Genomic DNA, 15,610 nt, shown 5'->3' on the forward strand with positions numbered 1-15,610 from the left:
TGAATATCAGTGACCTTGTAAGTCATACACAGTGTGAACTTGTAAATTAAGGTTTGGTTGAGGTCAAGAAGGCCATATTCTCCCTCCTGAACCCCAAGAACTGCCTCTCTCATATGGCCTAGTGGTACAACTTCATTCATCAGAACAAAGAGAAAAGTTTGACTGTTAGGCCAAAACTTGAAGGCCTAAAGAATGCACTTTTATACTTCTCACTTTTTAGCCATTAGCATTTTTTTTAATAATTGACTGTAACATATCCTGCATATGATAAATTATTTAGAGGACAAAAAAAATCCCAAACTAACTGCAGTTTACCAAACTGAGACTTTAATTTACAGTTTATACAGTTTTATTCTATTAACATTAAACTGTAATTTGCACCTTATTCAATTATTAGTGAGTTCTCAATTTTACAAAAGAATTGTCAGTCATTAGAGGTACATGTAAGGAAAAAGCTGCTTAATCCTCAAACAAGCATCAATATTAGTCCTTTTTTCTGTTGAAAACTGCCTGTAAGCAACAGTTTTGCCCCTCTAGCTAAAAAACCCCACTTGAACAATCAGATTCGTTCGAACCAACAAGTGTTCCCTTAATTTAATTAAGTGGTTGTTTGCCCTCTGTTCTGTCCCCACCCCCAGTTACTTCTTCACTGGTCTCAGTGTTTCTCTTCTACTCCCATTACTACTTGCTACTGTCTCTCCCGCACCTCCCTGACACTATGGTTCATCTTTCTAGAGAAGGAAACTCAGAGCTTGTGAGCTGGAGAATTCCCTGTCTGAGGCCTTAGGGAACTGCTGTGAATCACAGTAAGCAGCGCTGGGCAAAGATTGATCAGTAGCCTGTGGCAGTGCCATCTATTCAGATAGTGACACAGAACTCTGTTAGGTCATTATTAATTGTTCCAGAAATCAATGTTTTTAGGGTGCCTTCTGAAAATAATGATGTGTCCATGACAGATTCCAGCAAATAGCTCTTGATAATTTTAATTTCTGTTAATCTGCTCAAGAAAAGTTTGAACAAATCACATGTTTTGAGCTAAGTTGCTTTCATTTTCCATTCTGGATATCTTTGAGAGAAAATGAACACTTTCAAATAGGCATTTCCATTTGATGAAGTTCCCCTGGGATACCTTTGTGAATAGCAGTTATCACTGAGCTCAGCAAACATCCCCTAAGGGACTAATGAAGTGTATTGCTTTTACATTTGTAATTGCTAAATTTTCTTATCTACAGAATGGTCAGCACCTTCTTATCTAGACACTTCCTGTAACAGTGGCTAATAAATACTTGCAATCTGCTAATCTGCATCCATTTCTTCCTGTGAGTCAGCCATATGTGTCTCAGTAACAGTCTTGCCAACCGGGTGTTTTGTCTGTTCATTCAAGAGCAAGGACCAAACTGAACAACTAATTTTCTTAAATGTGTGCACAGATAATAATTTGAATGTGCTTATTCGGATACTAGGCAGTACTTGGAATCCTTCATGCAGTTTCAGGCATGACACCAAAAATGCTGTTTTTCTCTCTTGTTTTTCCCAACTCCATGACTTTTTTCCTGGTTATAATATACCAGCTGAAAACCTGCTGGTCATTTCCTCCACTCCCAGTTTTGGGACCATTGCAGGCTTGAGTCCTGATGCTTTATGCAGAGGTGTCAAACATGCAGTTTGGGGGCCGAATCAGGGACCTGGAGGGCTCCTATCAGGCCCCCAAGCAACTGACTGTCATCTGCTTCCTTCTCCCGATATTTATATCTCCCTATATCTTGCTTCCTCCTTTTACATAGTGGGGGAGGAAGAGCTTGCTTTGCCAGGCTCTCTCAATCGCACAGCAGAGCTACTGAGCCAAGCGTCTCTTTCTTCTATTGGCTGAGGCTCCCCCCAGTCCCCTGGGGAAGGAAGGAAAGAACCAGAGCTTCCTTTACCCAGTTCCCTGGATCTCATGGGAGAAATACAAAGAAAGCATCTTTAAGACCAATGAGTGCTTACATTTTAAGCATGTTTTCTTTTTTAAAAATATATATGTTTGTATTTGTCTGTGTTCTTTATAAAAATGTTATCTCTGCTACCCAATCTTAAATAGGTACACACATGGCCCAACCCAACATGACCCAGCCCAACAAGGTCTCATTTATGTCATAACAAATGAGTTCGCCCCTGCTTTATAGTAATCTTCGTTACATTAAAACAAGTACTGACAACACAGCATATCTGAAAGGCCACCTTTGACTTGTATGACCCTCTTCTGGGTGTCTTTCTGCATTTATTACTGTGATAGCACTGATTTTCCTGCTTCATTGTGGCTTTAATAATGTTTTCAGTTTTATTTTTTCCTAAATATTTTTCATCTTGCTCTAAAATTACTTATTTCTTTTTCAATATTTGTATTCTTCTCTCAGCTATTCAGTTTTGAGATGACTTTTAAAAGCTCCAGATATGTAACTTCCTCTCCCTGATATTTACATAAATAGTTATTAAAATATTATTCTTTACTAAACTATCAGAACAGCCTGGTAGCAGTTAAAATAGTCTAACAGCAATGAAGAGTAATCATATATATAAAAGCCCAAGTATATTGGCACTTTTTCACCCTCCCATTGTCTGTGCTACTCACGGCATCAGCCATTGGACCATCAGCCGCCACTCAAGTGTATTCACGCTCCATTGAATTGGGTCTGCTCCTCTCCCCCGCTGTCAGCCGAGCCATGTCTGAATACTACCAAAACAGATGTCTGACTTGAGTAAAACACTTCTACTGCTGCTCCTTTGCTTCTTTGCAGCTGGCTGCCTACTGAACCACCTGTTTCTGCTAAGGAAGAGCCCTCTATTGCTTGGCTCCTCCACATCTGTCTGCCTACTGAGGTGAGCCACTGGCCCTCAAACTGTTTATTTTCCCAGAAGATAGACAGTGCAAGGTCTGGCGGCCACCGCTTTGCCCTCCCTCACTATTTAAAAAAAACCAGTAATAACATAGGTAGGGCAGCAGAAAGCCTGGGCAAAAATAGAGGCCTTTACCTGGCACAGAAAATTCATTGGTCTTAGCACTACATATATAGCTGTGGGGTGAGGAAACCAGATTTCTAGAAGTGCAGCAAGGAAGTTTTGGTCTGTCCTTGCTGGTTGGCAACTTTATTGCTGCATCTGGCAAAACACAGAGCCGCTCTTCTGTTGTCAGGCCAACACATACAGGATTAGGTGGCCCTTTAAGTGCCATAGTTCCAGGTTGTTTAAAATTATTAAAAGTGCTTCAGATTGCTCCTCAAAGTGAATCAACAGCCCCTGAAATTCTGTCATGATCTGTGTTCACAGTAGCTAGCACCCTTCAGCAGTCTCGCTGTGTTTAACTGATGGTTTTTAATTGTATTTATCTTCTTCTTTTTAGTTGCCTTGGGGAAGCTAGTCTGAATTGCAGGGGTAGATATTACTAAGTAAAATATAAACAGTGGCATACACCTAGCCTTATTTTATTTGTAGACTGTCACAGTCTCAATAGAATCAGTTTCCCTGCTCGATAGGCTACCTAGGCACAAACAAAAAATATCCAGATTTCACAGCAAGCAGAAGTTTGTCTGTGACAGGCACAAGCAACACTTATAGTGTCACATGCGCTCCATGCCCTCTTCTTCTCTTAATCCGCCCTGTACCTCTGCTGAACTGAAAACTTCCAGGTTTGGGAAGCCTAGAATCCAGCATCAGCTCTATATCCTGGTTTGGTGGTAGAAACAATCTCTGTTTCAAAGATTTCAGGTTTTCACGGCTGGTAACATCATTAGGGTTTGTAGAATCCTTTGGGATCAAGTGCCGTGTTCTACTGGAGAAAGTTTTCCTTCCAGACGTTTCGTTCTCAGCTGCGGAGAACATCCTCAGTGGCGTTGCAGCCGGAGCAGGCGCTCAGACCTTCTTGGCTGCTGTGCATTGAGTGGGGCCAGAGCTGCTGGAGAGCTGCTATTTGTAGACTGGAGGGGGTGTGATGAAAGGGCAATTGGTTTGTGGATGTGCCCATTGTTTGGTGGGGCTTCCTGGAAGGGTAGTGATAAGGAAACTGGCTGTTGAGTGTGACCATTGCTCTGTGTTAATTGCTGGGAAGGTTGGAAGGGGTTTGAAGATAAGGAAGATGGTTGTTGACTGTGCTGATTGTTCTGTGGAATTTGCTAGTTGTTCTGAGGAAACCCACACACACTGATCGCTATCTAAATAAGAATTCCAATCATCATCCTCGCCAAAAACGTACAGTTGTAAAAACCCTCATTCACCGTGCATCACGCATCTGTGAACCAAGCCAACTCCAACAGGAACTACACCACCTCAAACAGTCACTGCAGGCCAATGGATACTCCCAACAAGAAATTAGAAGAGCCCTCCATCCCAGGAGACCATCCACACCAAATCCCGAGCCACACACAAATGTGGGTACAACCTTCCTGCCCTACATAAAATCTGTCACCGACCGCATTGGCAAAATTCTCAAACGCCATAATGTTGACACAGTCTTCAAGCCCACACAACAGATCCGCCACATGCTGCGCTCGGCCAAAGATATGAGAGATCCACTTTCAACCCCTGGAGTCTACAAAATACCCTGCTCCTGTAGTGCAGTCTACATTGGCACTACCCAATGCAGTATCAACACCCGTCTCACCGAACACAAGAGACACTGTCGCTTGTTTCAGCCAGAAAAATCAGCTGTAGCTGAACATGCACTTCAAGAAGGAGACCACGTCATCCACTTTGAAAGAACTGAAGTCCTTTCTACGGTCTCACATTATCATACCCGCCTGAACAGAGAAGCTATTGAGATTTACAAACACCAGCAGAATTTTAACAGAAAGGAAGAAGGCATTTTCATCCACCAATCTTGGTACCCAGCTCTGCAAAACACCCTACAGACTATAAATTGCAGAAAGTCTCAGAACAACCAGCAAATTCCACAGAACAATCAGCACAGTCAACAACCATCTTCCTTATCTTCAAACCCCTTCCAACCTTCCCAGCAATTAACACAGAACAATGGTCACATTCAACAGCCAGTTTCCTTATCACTACCCTTCCAGGAAGCCCCACCAAACAATGGGCACATCCACAAACCAATTGCCCTTTCATCACACCCCCTCCAGCCTGCAAATAGCAGCTCTCCAGCAGCCCTGGCCCCACTCAATGCACAGCAGCCAAGAAGGTCTGAGCACCTGCTCCGGCTGCAACGCCACTGAGGATGTTCTCCGCAGCTGAGAACGAAACATCTGGAAGGAAAACTTTCTCCAGTAGAACACGGCACTTGAGCCCGAAAGATTCTACAAACCCTAATCTGTGTTTCAACAAGCAGCCTGTGTTTGGACATTGTGGCAAATTAGAAGCCTTCAGTTTCTGTCTACTTTAGCAGTAATCATTGGGAGGAACAGAGAGAAGGGCTTGCTGCCCTTTGCATTTATAAAGATCACCGAAGTTATCCAGATAGTTGGCCATTTGGACCAGATGGCAGCAGCTGTTCCAGCTTTCTCATATAGCATTCTACAGCCGCAGGTAATTTCCATAAAGATTTCTGCCAAGCATTTTTAGATTCCCAAGGAAAAAAGAAATTACTTAATTACCAAATCTCAAGGGCTCCCATTCTGAAGTTGGCAAATATAATAATGTTCGAGTGAGTGACTCAACATTACTGGGCATTAGGGGGTGCTAGATCACTAAGTGTGCATAGGTGTTCTCTTCTTGAATGGGATGCCTTTCTTTGTCTTAACCTGGGATCTGCCTTCTGACTCCCCCCCTCCATCCACATGGCCTTTCCTGGAGAGGCGTGTCTCTGCGGGTCTTTCCTGTAGATACGGTGCACTCATACTCTCACACACATGATGCCAGACAAGCTGGCCATTTGTGATAGGGAAAGTACTCTTTAGATTAGGCTTCTTTCTTTTGTTTTGGCTGCAACCTGAAAGTGAACTACTTGGATAGATGTTAAGTTTACCTTTGTTGCAATATATTCTTGGGAGATTTCTTTACTGCCCCCAGTATCATGCTTCTGTGACTGGGCAAACGCTGCACTATTAAACATGTATCCCGATATATGAGACCCAATCAGGCTGTTGGGTTATATATAAACTATAGCTCTGTTGCATAGAGCTGTATTTTGAAATGGAAGTAGATTATAATATACTCCATGAGTAGGGACTGACTTGCTGTTTTGCCCAGTCAAACAGGGGGCAATATAGCATGCTAGAGTGGAGTGAGTTGGTAATTGTCAGCAAAGGACTTGGAGATTGACATCAAAGCTTTGTGACTCCGTCTCCGATATCTTTCTAGTGGTGGAAAGTGCTGTCAAGTCGCAGCCAACTTATGGCAACCACTGCAGGGTTTCCAAGGCAAGAGACATTCAGAGATGGTTTGGTACTGCCTGCCTCTGTGTAAAGACCTTGGGGTTTCTTGGTGGTCTCCCATCCAACCCTGATTAGCTTCTGAAATCTGTCAAGATCAAGCTAGCCTGGGCTATATAATATATATAAATGTGCTTATGTTGTCAAAATATTTAATTTTCTTCTCTTGCACTGAGGAGTAGGTATTCTAGTGCCCCATGTCTTGGTGCTGTACCATACTTCATAGGCTCTTTCTCCTCTCCATTCATCTGCATGGCAGAGGATGAGGAAGAGCTGCAGATGTGGCAAGAGTGTGTATGTGTGGTGGGGGCAGTGGATAGAGAACATGCTTCTGGGGGGCCCAAAATCTGGAGCCAGTTCTAGGGCAGTGATCTGCTGCAAACTGAGGTTCTGCTGTTATTTAAATATTTTGCAATCTTGTGCCAGGTTTTCAAATACTGCTTGCTGACTTCAGCAAAAAAAAAAAAAAAAAAAGCTTCTTGGTCCAAACTCATTGCTTTGGCATAAGGATCAATGAATGGGAAAGAAAAGTTCAAAGTGTTTTTCCTTATTCAAATGTCCTTATATGAGAACAGTGTTTGTTCAGGCTTGTATGCATGATGTATTATGATTATTTTCTCCATGCAGATTGAGAAATTACAAAACCAGATTGAAAGAGAAAAGCAAAGCAATCAAGACTTGGAGACATTGAGCGAAGAGCTCCTAAAAGAGAAGGAGGAGCTTCAGGGCATGATGGAGACCTTAAAGGCTGACAAAGAGAGACAGGTATAAAGAAAGGCGGGCCTCAGATTTTCCATCCAGAGGCTTACTCTCTTGGCTGTGTAGAAAACTTTGTTGGATTCCCAATGTAAAAGCCACCAAAGATTTTCCCCTATTGGCAGGTTTTGTTCAATTAAAAAAAGTTCATCCAGTTCACCTCTACCGCTTTAATAATCATTGGGCATTTCCTGACTTTGCGTTCGTTTGGAACTAGTGCCAGGAGGATATAGCTCAACTTCCATATTCGTAAAGGAAGAATCACAATTCCTTTGACACATGCTGTTTTTAATAGCTTCAGCTACACATATTTTAAGTTGACAAGTGAGTTTATTTCAAGCTTAGTATGGCATCATTCACTTATTTTAAATTTTAAGAATTAAACATGCATTTTGTCTTTAAAGTTAATCTACCAAATGTGATTTGTAGATAGCTTTGTATGACACACATACACAGAAAGCTGTTCTTTCCCAAGAACCTGAAAGTGTTAAGTTTTATTCTACGCAGTGCTAACAGAAGGAACATGTATCTTGCTATGTTTCCCTTTTCTCCTGTGTATGTATGCTATGTAGTCCCTTCCTTCCTCCCCCCCACCCCAGAAAATAGATTTATAGGATTGTGGTATCCACATGGATTAATAGCCACATTGGTAGAAGGTTGCACTTTAGGTGGAGAAAGGGACACAATCACATTTCCTGCCTCTTCTGTCAGTGGAGTAATCTAGCCTGGAAGGTACTGTGAGATCATGCCAAGGTCAGATGACTCCAAATATGGCCCAGTTTCCATGCTAGATAGAAATAGGAAAAAGCATGCTGTTATCCATTCCATCAGACAAGTATGGTCCAGCATATGCTCCTTGTGGAGAAAGATAGTTTTGCTCCATCAAGAACAGAAAGTACTACACCCTTTAGGGTCTCAGCCTTACCAGCCAGCATCATCTTTGGCTTGCCTAGATCATTATTATTTCCTGTGTTGTAGTGAGGTAAAGAAAGTGGAATAAGTGACACTAGCTCACCTTTTGTGCTTCTGTCCTAACTACACATACATGCACACTCACATACAGAGACACTACAAATCTAGAAAAGCATTTGTGAGGGGTTGTTTTGCAAGTCCTGGGTTTCTCAATTTAATTTAGTTAATTTGAGTGTGGTTTCTGTAGTGACTCAGCTGGATTGGGTTGGGGGTTATTTAAATCTGTGATATCAATTGCAAACCAATGGGTAAGTCAGAACTGGAAATAAAAAAAAAAAACAACCACAGGAAAATAAACATAACCCAAACCAGGGCTTTTTTTGTAGCAGGAACTCCTTTGCAAATTAGGCCACACACCCCTGATGTAGCCAATCCTCCTGAAGCTTACAGTAGGCCCTGTAAGAAGAGCCCTGTAAGCTCTTGGAGGATTGGCTACATCAGGGGTGTGTGGCCTAATAGGCAAAGGAGTTCCTGCTACAAAAAAGCCCTGACCCAAACCAAATTGAATGACATACCTAAATGTTAAGAATACTTCTAGCCTTCTTGTGTTGGCTATGGCCTTATCATGTCATAGTGCCATGGAGGTGGCACTATCCCTGACCAATACAAAATTTCATTTAATTGATATGAGAGCACGTAACAGCTTGCTAGAATGCAGTTTATGATAGACCACATCCATCCCATCCAATCTGGATCCTCATGTGAGCTTTCTGGTACTCAGTTTTCCACCTCATTTATTTTAAATATAGATAAAAGACCTAGAAAAAGAAACGCATCATCTCAATCAAGTGGTTTTATCATTAAGGCAGAGATCACAAGTCAGCAGTGAGGCCAGAGTGAGAGACATTGAAATGGAAAACAAAATACTCCATGAAACGGTGACTGAGACTAGTAGCAAGCTCAGCAAGCTGGAATTTGAGAAGAAGCAACTCCGGAAAGACTTTGAGCAGGTGAAAGAGAAAGTGGAAAGAGTAGAAGAAATGGACAAGGAGCTTCATCAGCTGGAAAGGGAGAATGAGCAGCTCACCAAGAAAGTTGCGGCCATGAAGATCACTACAGACAAAATGGAGGTTCTTGAGCGAGAGAACAGGGATCTGGAAATGGAGAACAGGAAGCTGAAGAAATCACTAGATACTTTGCACAATGTTACAGTTAGACTGGAGAGCTTGGAAAAAGACAACAAGGAATTAGATGAAGAGAACTTGGAACTCAGGAGGATGGTGGAGACGATGAGGTTCACCAGCACAAAAATGGCTGAGATAGAGGCAGAAAACAAAGAGCTAGAAAGGGAAAAAGAGGAACTTGGAAAAAATGTGGAAATGCTAAAGATGCTAGTCAAGAAATCTGAAAGGCTAGAAATGAGTTACCAGAGCATCAGTGCTGAGAACCAAAGACTCCAGCAGATCCTGGAGAACAGCAGCAAGAAAATCCAAGAGTTGGAGAAGGAACTTCAGGGCACCGAAGGTGAAAAACAGACTCTCAGTAGAAGATTAGAAGAGCTAAAGGTTTCAAATAAGCGTCTGGAGTGGTTGGAAAATGAAAAGAAACAGCTTGAGCAAGAAGTGTCCCAGTTGGACAAGGACAAGAAGATGCTGGAGAAGGAGACAAAAAGGCTTTGGCAGCAGGTAGAACTAAAAGATGCCAGTTTAGATGACAACACTGCAAGGTTGGCAGCTCTGGAGAAGGAAAACAGAACACTAGAAAAAGACCTTGCTAGGTTCAGAGACTCATCCAATAAGATGAAAGAATTTGAGAAAGACAATAAAGACCTCCTAAAGCAAGTTACCATTGATAAGAGAACACTGGCTACATTGAGAGAGGTAAGCAAAGTAGCCTTTGTCTGAAAAGAGCACGTGTGTCTAAATCGAAGAATGAGGGAGACATTGTGTGGCAGCTTGGAGCATTACATTTTGTCATGGCCATAAAGAGAGAAAATATATTCTCATGACACTGTCTGCAGGTGATAGGCACAGAGTACAGTAACACAAAAGATACTGACTTGCCTGTGTGAATCATAATTTGATGGAAACTGATGCTAATTAAACAAACAGCATTTAAAGAGGACAGTATATTTATTTATATATATATATATATATGTGTGTGTGTGTGTGTGTGTGTGTGTGTGTGTATCATGAAGATATATATATCATGAAGATAGAATGCCAGCAGGGGGTTGGGGGCTTTCCAGTGTTTTGCACTGAGTGTCACATGTATGACTATCTGCCCAAAGGACAGAAGTCTTGGGTGTGTGCTCGCTGCAAGGAGCTCCTGGTCCTCAGGGAACAAGTTCGTACCCTTGAGGCCGAGGTGACTGTCCTGGAGAAGCAGAGACGGTCAGTTAGGCAATTGGGGAAGACTCTCGGGGGCGTATTAGATGAGCCCCGCTCTGAACGTGGCAGCCCCGTTGCTGCCAGAGAGTGTGAGGGTCGAGAGGGAACAGGGCACCGTGCTGATGATAAGGGGAATGCGCCCTCAGAAGGGACCTCTTCTTCGGTTGGTGAGCGGGAATCCTTTCGCGCCAAGGAACCATCCCTGAGCAGGGGGGGGGGGGGTTGGTAGTTGGTGATTCGATCCTTAGGCAAGTAGACAGCTGGGTGGTGAAACCGCGTACTGACCATATGGTGACTTGCCTGCCTGGTGCGAAGGTAGCGGACATTACGCGTGTAGTAGATAGGCTGATAGACAGTGCTGGGGAGGAGCCTGTGGTCGTGGTGCATGTTGGCACCAACAATGTGGGGAAATGCAGTCGTGAGGTCCTGGAGGAAAAATTTAGGCTGCTAGGCGGGAGAATTAAGGCCAGGACCTCCAAGGTAGCCTTTTCGGAAGTGCTACCTGTTCCACGTGCAGGGCAAGAGAGACAGGCACAAATTAGAAGTCTCAATGTGTGGATGAGACGATGGTGTAAGGAGGAAGGGTTTAAGTTTGTTAGGCACTGGGATGCTTTCTGGAACAAGCGGGAGCTGTACAAAAGAGACGGTCTCCACTTGTCCCCGGATGGAACCAGGCTGCTGGCGCTTAAAATCAAAAAGGTGGCAGAGCAGTTTTTAAACTAAATCTTGGGGGAAAGCCGACAGGAGATGAAATGTCTCTGGTTCGGGAGGACTCGTCTCAAAGAGATGAAGGGTTGGCTGCTGTTGATCTACCAGGTAACGGACCAGAGTTGTCCACTGTGAAGGTGACAAACAGTATGGACTGTCTGCCAGAGTCTCGAGGCGGCAGGAGGAAGGTGGCGGGCCTAGCTTGCCTGGGAAATTATAGATGTTTGTATGCAAATGCAAGAAGTGTTCGAAGTAAAATTGGTGAATTGGAATGTTTAGTGTTGGGAGAAAACATAGACATTGTGGGAATTTCAGAAACTTGGTGGAATGAGGAGAATCAGTGGGACACGGTGATTCCTGGATATAAATTATATCGGAAGGATAGGGAGGGAAGGGTTGGAGGTGGGGTGGCTCTGTATGTCAGAGAGGATATACGGTCCAGTAAGACTGAGGTCAGAGAATTAGATTCACTTTTAGAAATGCTTTGGGTTGAAATAGAGGGCCCAAAAGGAAATTTAACTATGGGAGTTTGTTATCGCCCACCAAATCAAAAGAGAGAGGACGATTATAATATGATGGAAGGCTTAAAGATAGCGGCTAAACGTAAAAACTGTGTCGTAATAGGTGATTTTAACTATCCGCAGATTGATTGGGTCAATATGTGTTCTGGTAGAGAGAAAGAGATTGAGTTTCTAGATGCTCTCAATGACTGTGCTATGGAGCAGATGGTCTCAGAACCTACCAGGGGTGGGGCGATCCTGGATTTGGTCCTAAGTAATGCCCAAGACTTGGTGAGAGATGTAAAAGTGATTGCGCCACTTGGGAGCAGTGACCATAATGTTATTGATTTCACCGTTTGTATAAATAGGGAGTTGTCCAAAAAGACCGCCACAACCACGTTTAACTTTAAAAGGGGTAAATACAATGAGATGAGGAGGCATGTGAGGAGGAAACTGAAAGGAAAGGTACATACGGTCAAAACCCTTGGGGAAGCTTGGACACTATTTAAAACTATAATCCTAGAAGCTCAGATAAAATACATACCACAAGTTAGGAAAGGCACACCGTTTTAAAAAGTTATCTTCTAAAAATGATGAGTTAGCACCTGCCTAACTTCCTTGGTCAAAGCTGCAATTAATAGAGCTTGAGCAAAAATCTATATTGCTCTTTAATATTGTAACTGGAGAAAATATCCTGTAGCAAATGTTGAATGGGTTGTTTCCAAAACAACTTCATATTTGTCTACAGAAAATTCAGTGGGAATGCAGCCAGAGCTGCAGATTGATCCAGGGTCAAGTGACGATAAAAGTGGTCTTGGAAATTATTAGTTCAGCTCAGGCAGCTGAAGTGGACAAAATTTATGTAAAACTCTGGCAAAATAGGTCAGACAAAAACTGTGCACTCTTCATGTTATGGCCATCATAAACCAAGATTCCTAGAGCTTTTGCTTCATTTACCGTGTCATTTGGTCTATGAAACCAAGAGCTGTTCACGCATGAAATGTCCTGCACAAACATTGCTCTTGTGCTGGCAGGAAAAAATAACCACCACAGATATGTGCAACAACTGCACATACCTGTTTACAGAAAACAAGTGATTTGTCTCTTGTTAACAGCATGTATATGGTGGTCTGATGTTTTCTTCTGAGATAGCTGTATCTATGCAGAAACAGTCTTGGGTGAAGCAATTCAGAAGGCCACCTCCCAGATCTATGCTGTTGAAATGCACTTGTGTTTTTTTTTAGCTATGCCTGCTAATCAAGTTTGCTGCTGTTTTCAGGATTTGGTTCTTGAGAAATTAAAGAGCCAGAGATTGTCCAGTGAGCTGGACAAACTTGGCCAGGAACTAGAGAAGATTGGATTGAACAAGGAGTTGCTGCTACAGGATGACAATGGCAACAATGACAAGTGAGGCCTTTTTTTGGTGGTTCTGTGGAAGGTTTTTCTGCATGTGATTTTTTATCTCTTAGGTTCTAGATCAAGTCTCCAACAGGGTAGCTCTTGAGCTACCAGTAGCTTTGCAGAATAGATTGTGAATCCCCTAGAACACTCAGGAAAAATATCACCCCAAAAAAATCTGTTCTAGGCACTTTTAAAATAAAGCTTATAACTCTTACAATTTGTCTATGTGGAGTTTAACTGATAGCTTCATTTATATTCTTAATACTCCATGTTTTATTTCTAGGATAGATTAAAACTTCTTGACATGTCAGGGTGGGGAGAGTAGCTAGGAATATGTTTTGTTATTCAGAAGCAGCTGTCATTAAGGAATAGATTGGCAACCCCCATTCTGGATGTTTTTTCTCCTCCAAAGCAGTCTGTAGGCCTGATCTACCTTGCAGCACAGGAACCAGTATTTGGGTCTTCTTCATGAATTATCCCCTTAGGAGGTCCGTGTAGAGTAGAAGTAAGTCTTTTCCATCAGACCTAGAGGAGCATAGAGAGAAACTAAAAGATGCTTTTCCAGTGAAGTCTAGATCCTGTTACTGTTCAGTTGTAACAACATCCATCCCACATAATTGAATCTACTTTCATGTCAGTTTGGATGTACCAGTTGAGTAAAACTCACTATAGGATATTAGAAGACTATGCATACATGAGATTCTTCCCCTTCCCCACTGATCTGCTCTTAGCATTGAGCAACTAATCAGTGTCCCTCCAATCAATAGTGCCAATCATTATAGAGGGAAAGGTCACCCATAATTGATCATCACTCCGAGTAGATGCTACTACTTTCTTTAGAAGAAGAAGAAGACTGCAGATTTATACCCCGCCCTTCTCTCTGAATCAGAGACTCAGAGCGGCTGACTTACAATCGCCTATATCTTCTCCCACAACAGACACCCTGTGTGGTGGGTGGGGTTGAGAGGGCTCTCACAGCACCTGCCCTTTCAAGGACAATTCCTGCAATAGCTATGGCTGACCCAAGGCCATTCCAACAGCTGCAAATGGAGGAGTAGGGAATCAAACCCAGTTCTCCCAGATAAGAGTCCACACAACCACTACACCAAAGTGCTGTTATAACTACATATACCTGTGGTAGCTGGTTTTTCTTTTCTTTGTTTTAACTCCTAATTTTATTTATATATTACATTCCTCTCTTGCCCTTTTCCATTGTGGAAATGAAGGTGACATCCAGAGGATTCCCAGGAGGGCTACCACTCAGGCACACTGGCCAGATCCAAACAAGCTTAGGTTCAGCAAGGTTGCCATATCATACACCTTCCAACTATGCCTATCTGATTTTTTCTAACCAACTAAACTGATATTTGCTGATGGGAAATGTGCCACTGATAGAAAACAAACGTTGTTGCAGGTATATAGCTAATGTTTTGGAGGAATGGTCAAAGTCTCTCAAGTGGAGATGTCTGCATGCTGTCTAGTATTGAAATGTTTTTCTGTTACCCACAGGAAGTACAAGATCCTAGAAATAAAGACTGAATGTGCAATAAAGACAACACTAGCCAATAAAGAAGAGAAAATTGCTTTGTTGGAGGCCCAAGTGCAAGAGTTTCTTAACTTGAATCAGCACCTACAGAATGAACTAAATATGGTAAAAGGGAAAATCTTGTTTTATGTTGTGAGGTCTAGGGGTTTCATATTGTCTGTTAGGAATGTATGTTCTTCAGTAGATGTTTTAGTTATTCATCCACATGCATCACTAATAATGGAAACAGGCAGATTAGTTCTTCGAACATGGGCATTATTCAGCTTTTTGTTTCCAAGTGTGCCACACCAACTCTATGGGGGTGGAGTTATTTGTGAATTTCCTGCATTGTGCAAGGGGTTGGACTGGAGGGTCCTTCCAACTCTGTGATTCTATGAATTACCAAACTGCTAAGTCTAAAGCAAGAATTCCCCAAATTTTGCATAGGGTGCACAAGGTCCATTCAGAACAGGAACTCCAACCAACAGCATGTGAGGCTATATCTTATTGTACATTCCAAACTAAACTTTGGGGAATGCAGTATCCTTCCCATTTCAAGTCGTTAGAGGAGGAAACAGCCACTAATGCTGTTCTTCAAACACTTGAACATGAATTCATACAGTACTGCAACTAGGTTCTTTAGCTGCTCTGCTGCTCTTGTGACATGCTGTCACTCAAGTGGAAGAACAACTTTGGACTTGGTTTTCTTTTCTTGCCACAGTACTAAAGCAGGCAGTATAAAATGCCCCCTCTGCATGTAGGACAGGGGGTGCCAGTCAGTCAATCATGATGAGAAGTCTGACAGCAATGCTGCTCCTGTGAATTTCCTGCATTGTGTAGGGGGTTAGACTAGATGACCCTGGGGTGTCCCTTCCAACTTTGTAATTCTATGAGTGACTGGTAGCTCCCTGTCAGGTCACTATTGGTCATGGTGGAGTTTGCCCTTCTATGCGCTGTAGGTGCCCAGCATGGCAATAATCCAGTCATGGGTGAAGTAATAGTGAGTGGTACTCAGTGATGCTCACACCGCCCCCCTCAGGAGTAGGTTTTGGCCTCTGC

General features: G+C 42.7%; 1 protein-coding gene across 3 annotated transcripts in view; it reads left to right on the forward strand.

The window, feature by feature from the left end:
• The window catches only part of CCDC88C (coiled-coil domain containing 88C), a 158,204-nt gene that overhangs the window by 112,602 nt on the left and 29,992 nt on the right, over nucleotides 1–15,610 (forward strand). For all 3 annotated transcript variants that reach the window (XR_009556660.1, XM_060263332.1, XM_060263333.1), the window contains exons 14-17: nucleotides 6,987–7,124; nucleotides 8,837–9,907; nucleotides 12,905–13,032; nucleotides 14,536–14,677. Coding sequence is in view for 2 of the 3 variants with exons in the window: in XM_060263332.1 (XP_060119315.1) it covers nucleotides 6,987–7,124; nucleotides 8,837–9,907; nucleotides 12,905–13,032; nucleotides 14,536–14,677 (1,479 nt within the window). In the remaining variant the exon portion in view is untranslated. The remainder of the gene's footprint in view (nucleotides 1–6,986; nucleotides 7,125–8,836; nucleotides 9,908–12,904; nucleotides 13,033–14,535; nucleotides 14,678–15,610) is intronic.

This window comes from Heteronotia binoei, chromosome 21, assembly GCF_032191835.1.
Source record: "Heteronotia binoei isolate CCM8104 ecotype False Entrance Well chromosome 21, APGP_CSIRO_Hbin_v1, whole genome shotgun sequence".
NCBI classification, from domain to species: domain Eukaryota; kingdom Metazoa; phylum Chordata; class Lepidosauria; order Squamata; family Gekkonidae; genus Heteronotia; species Heteronotia binoei.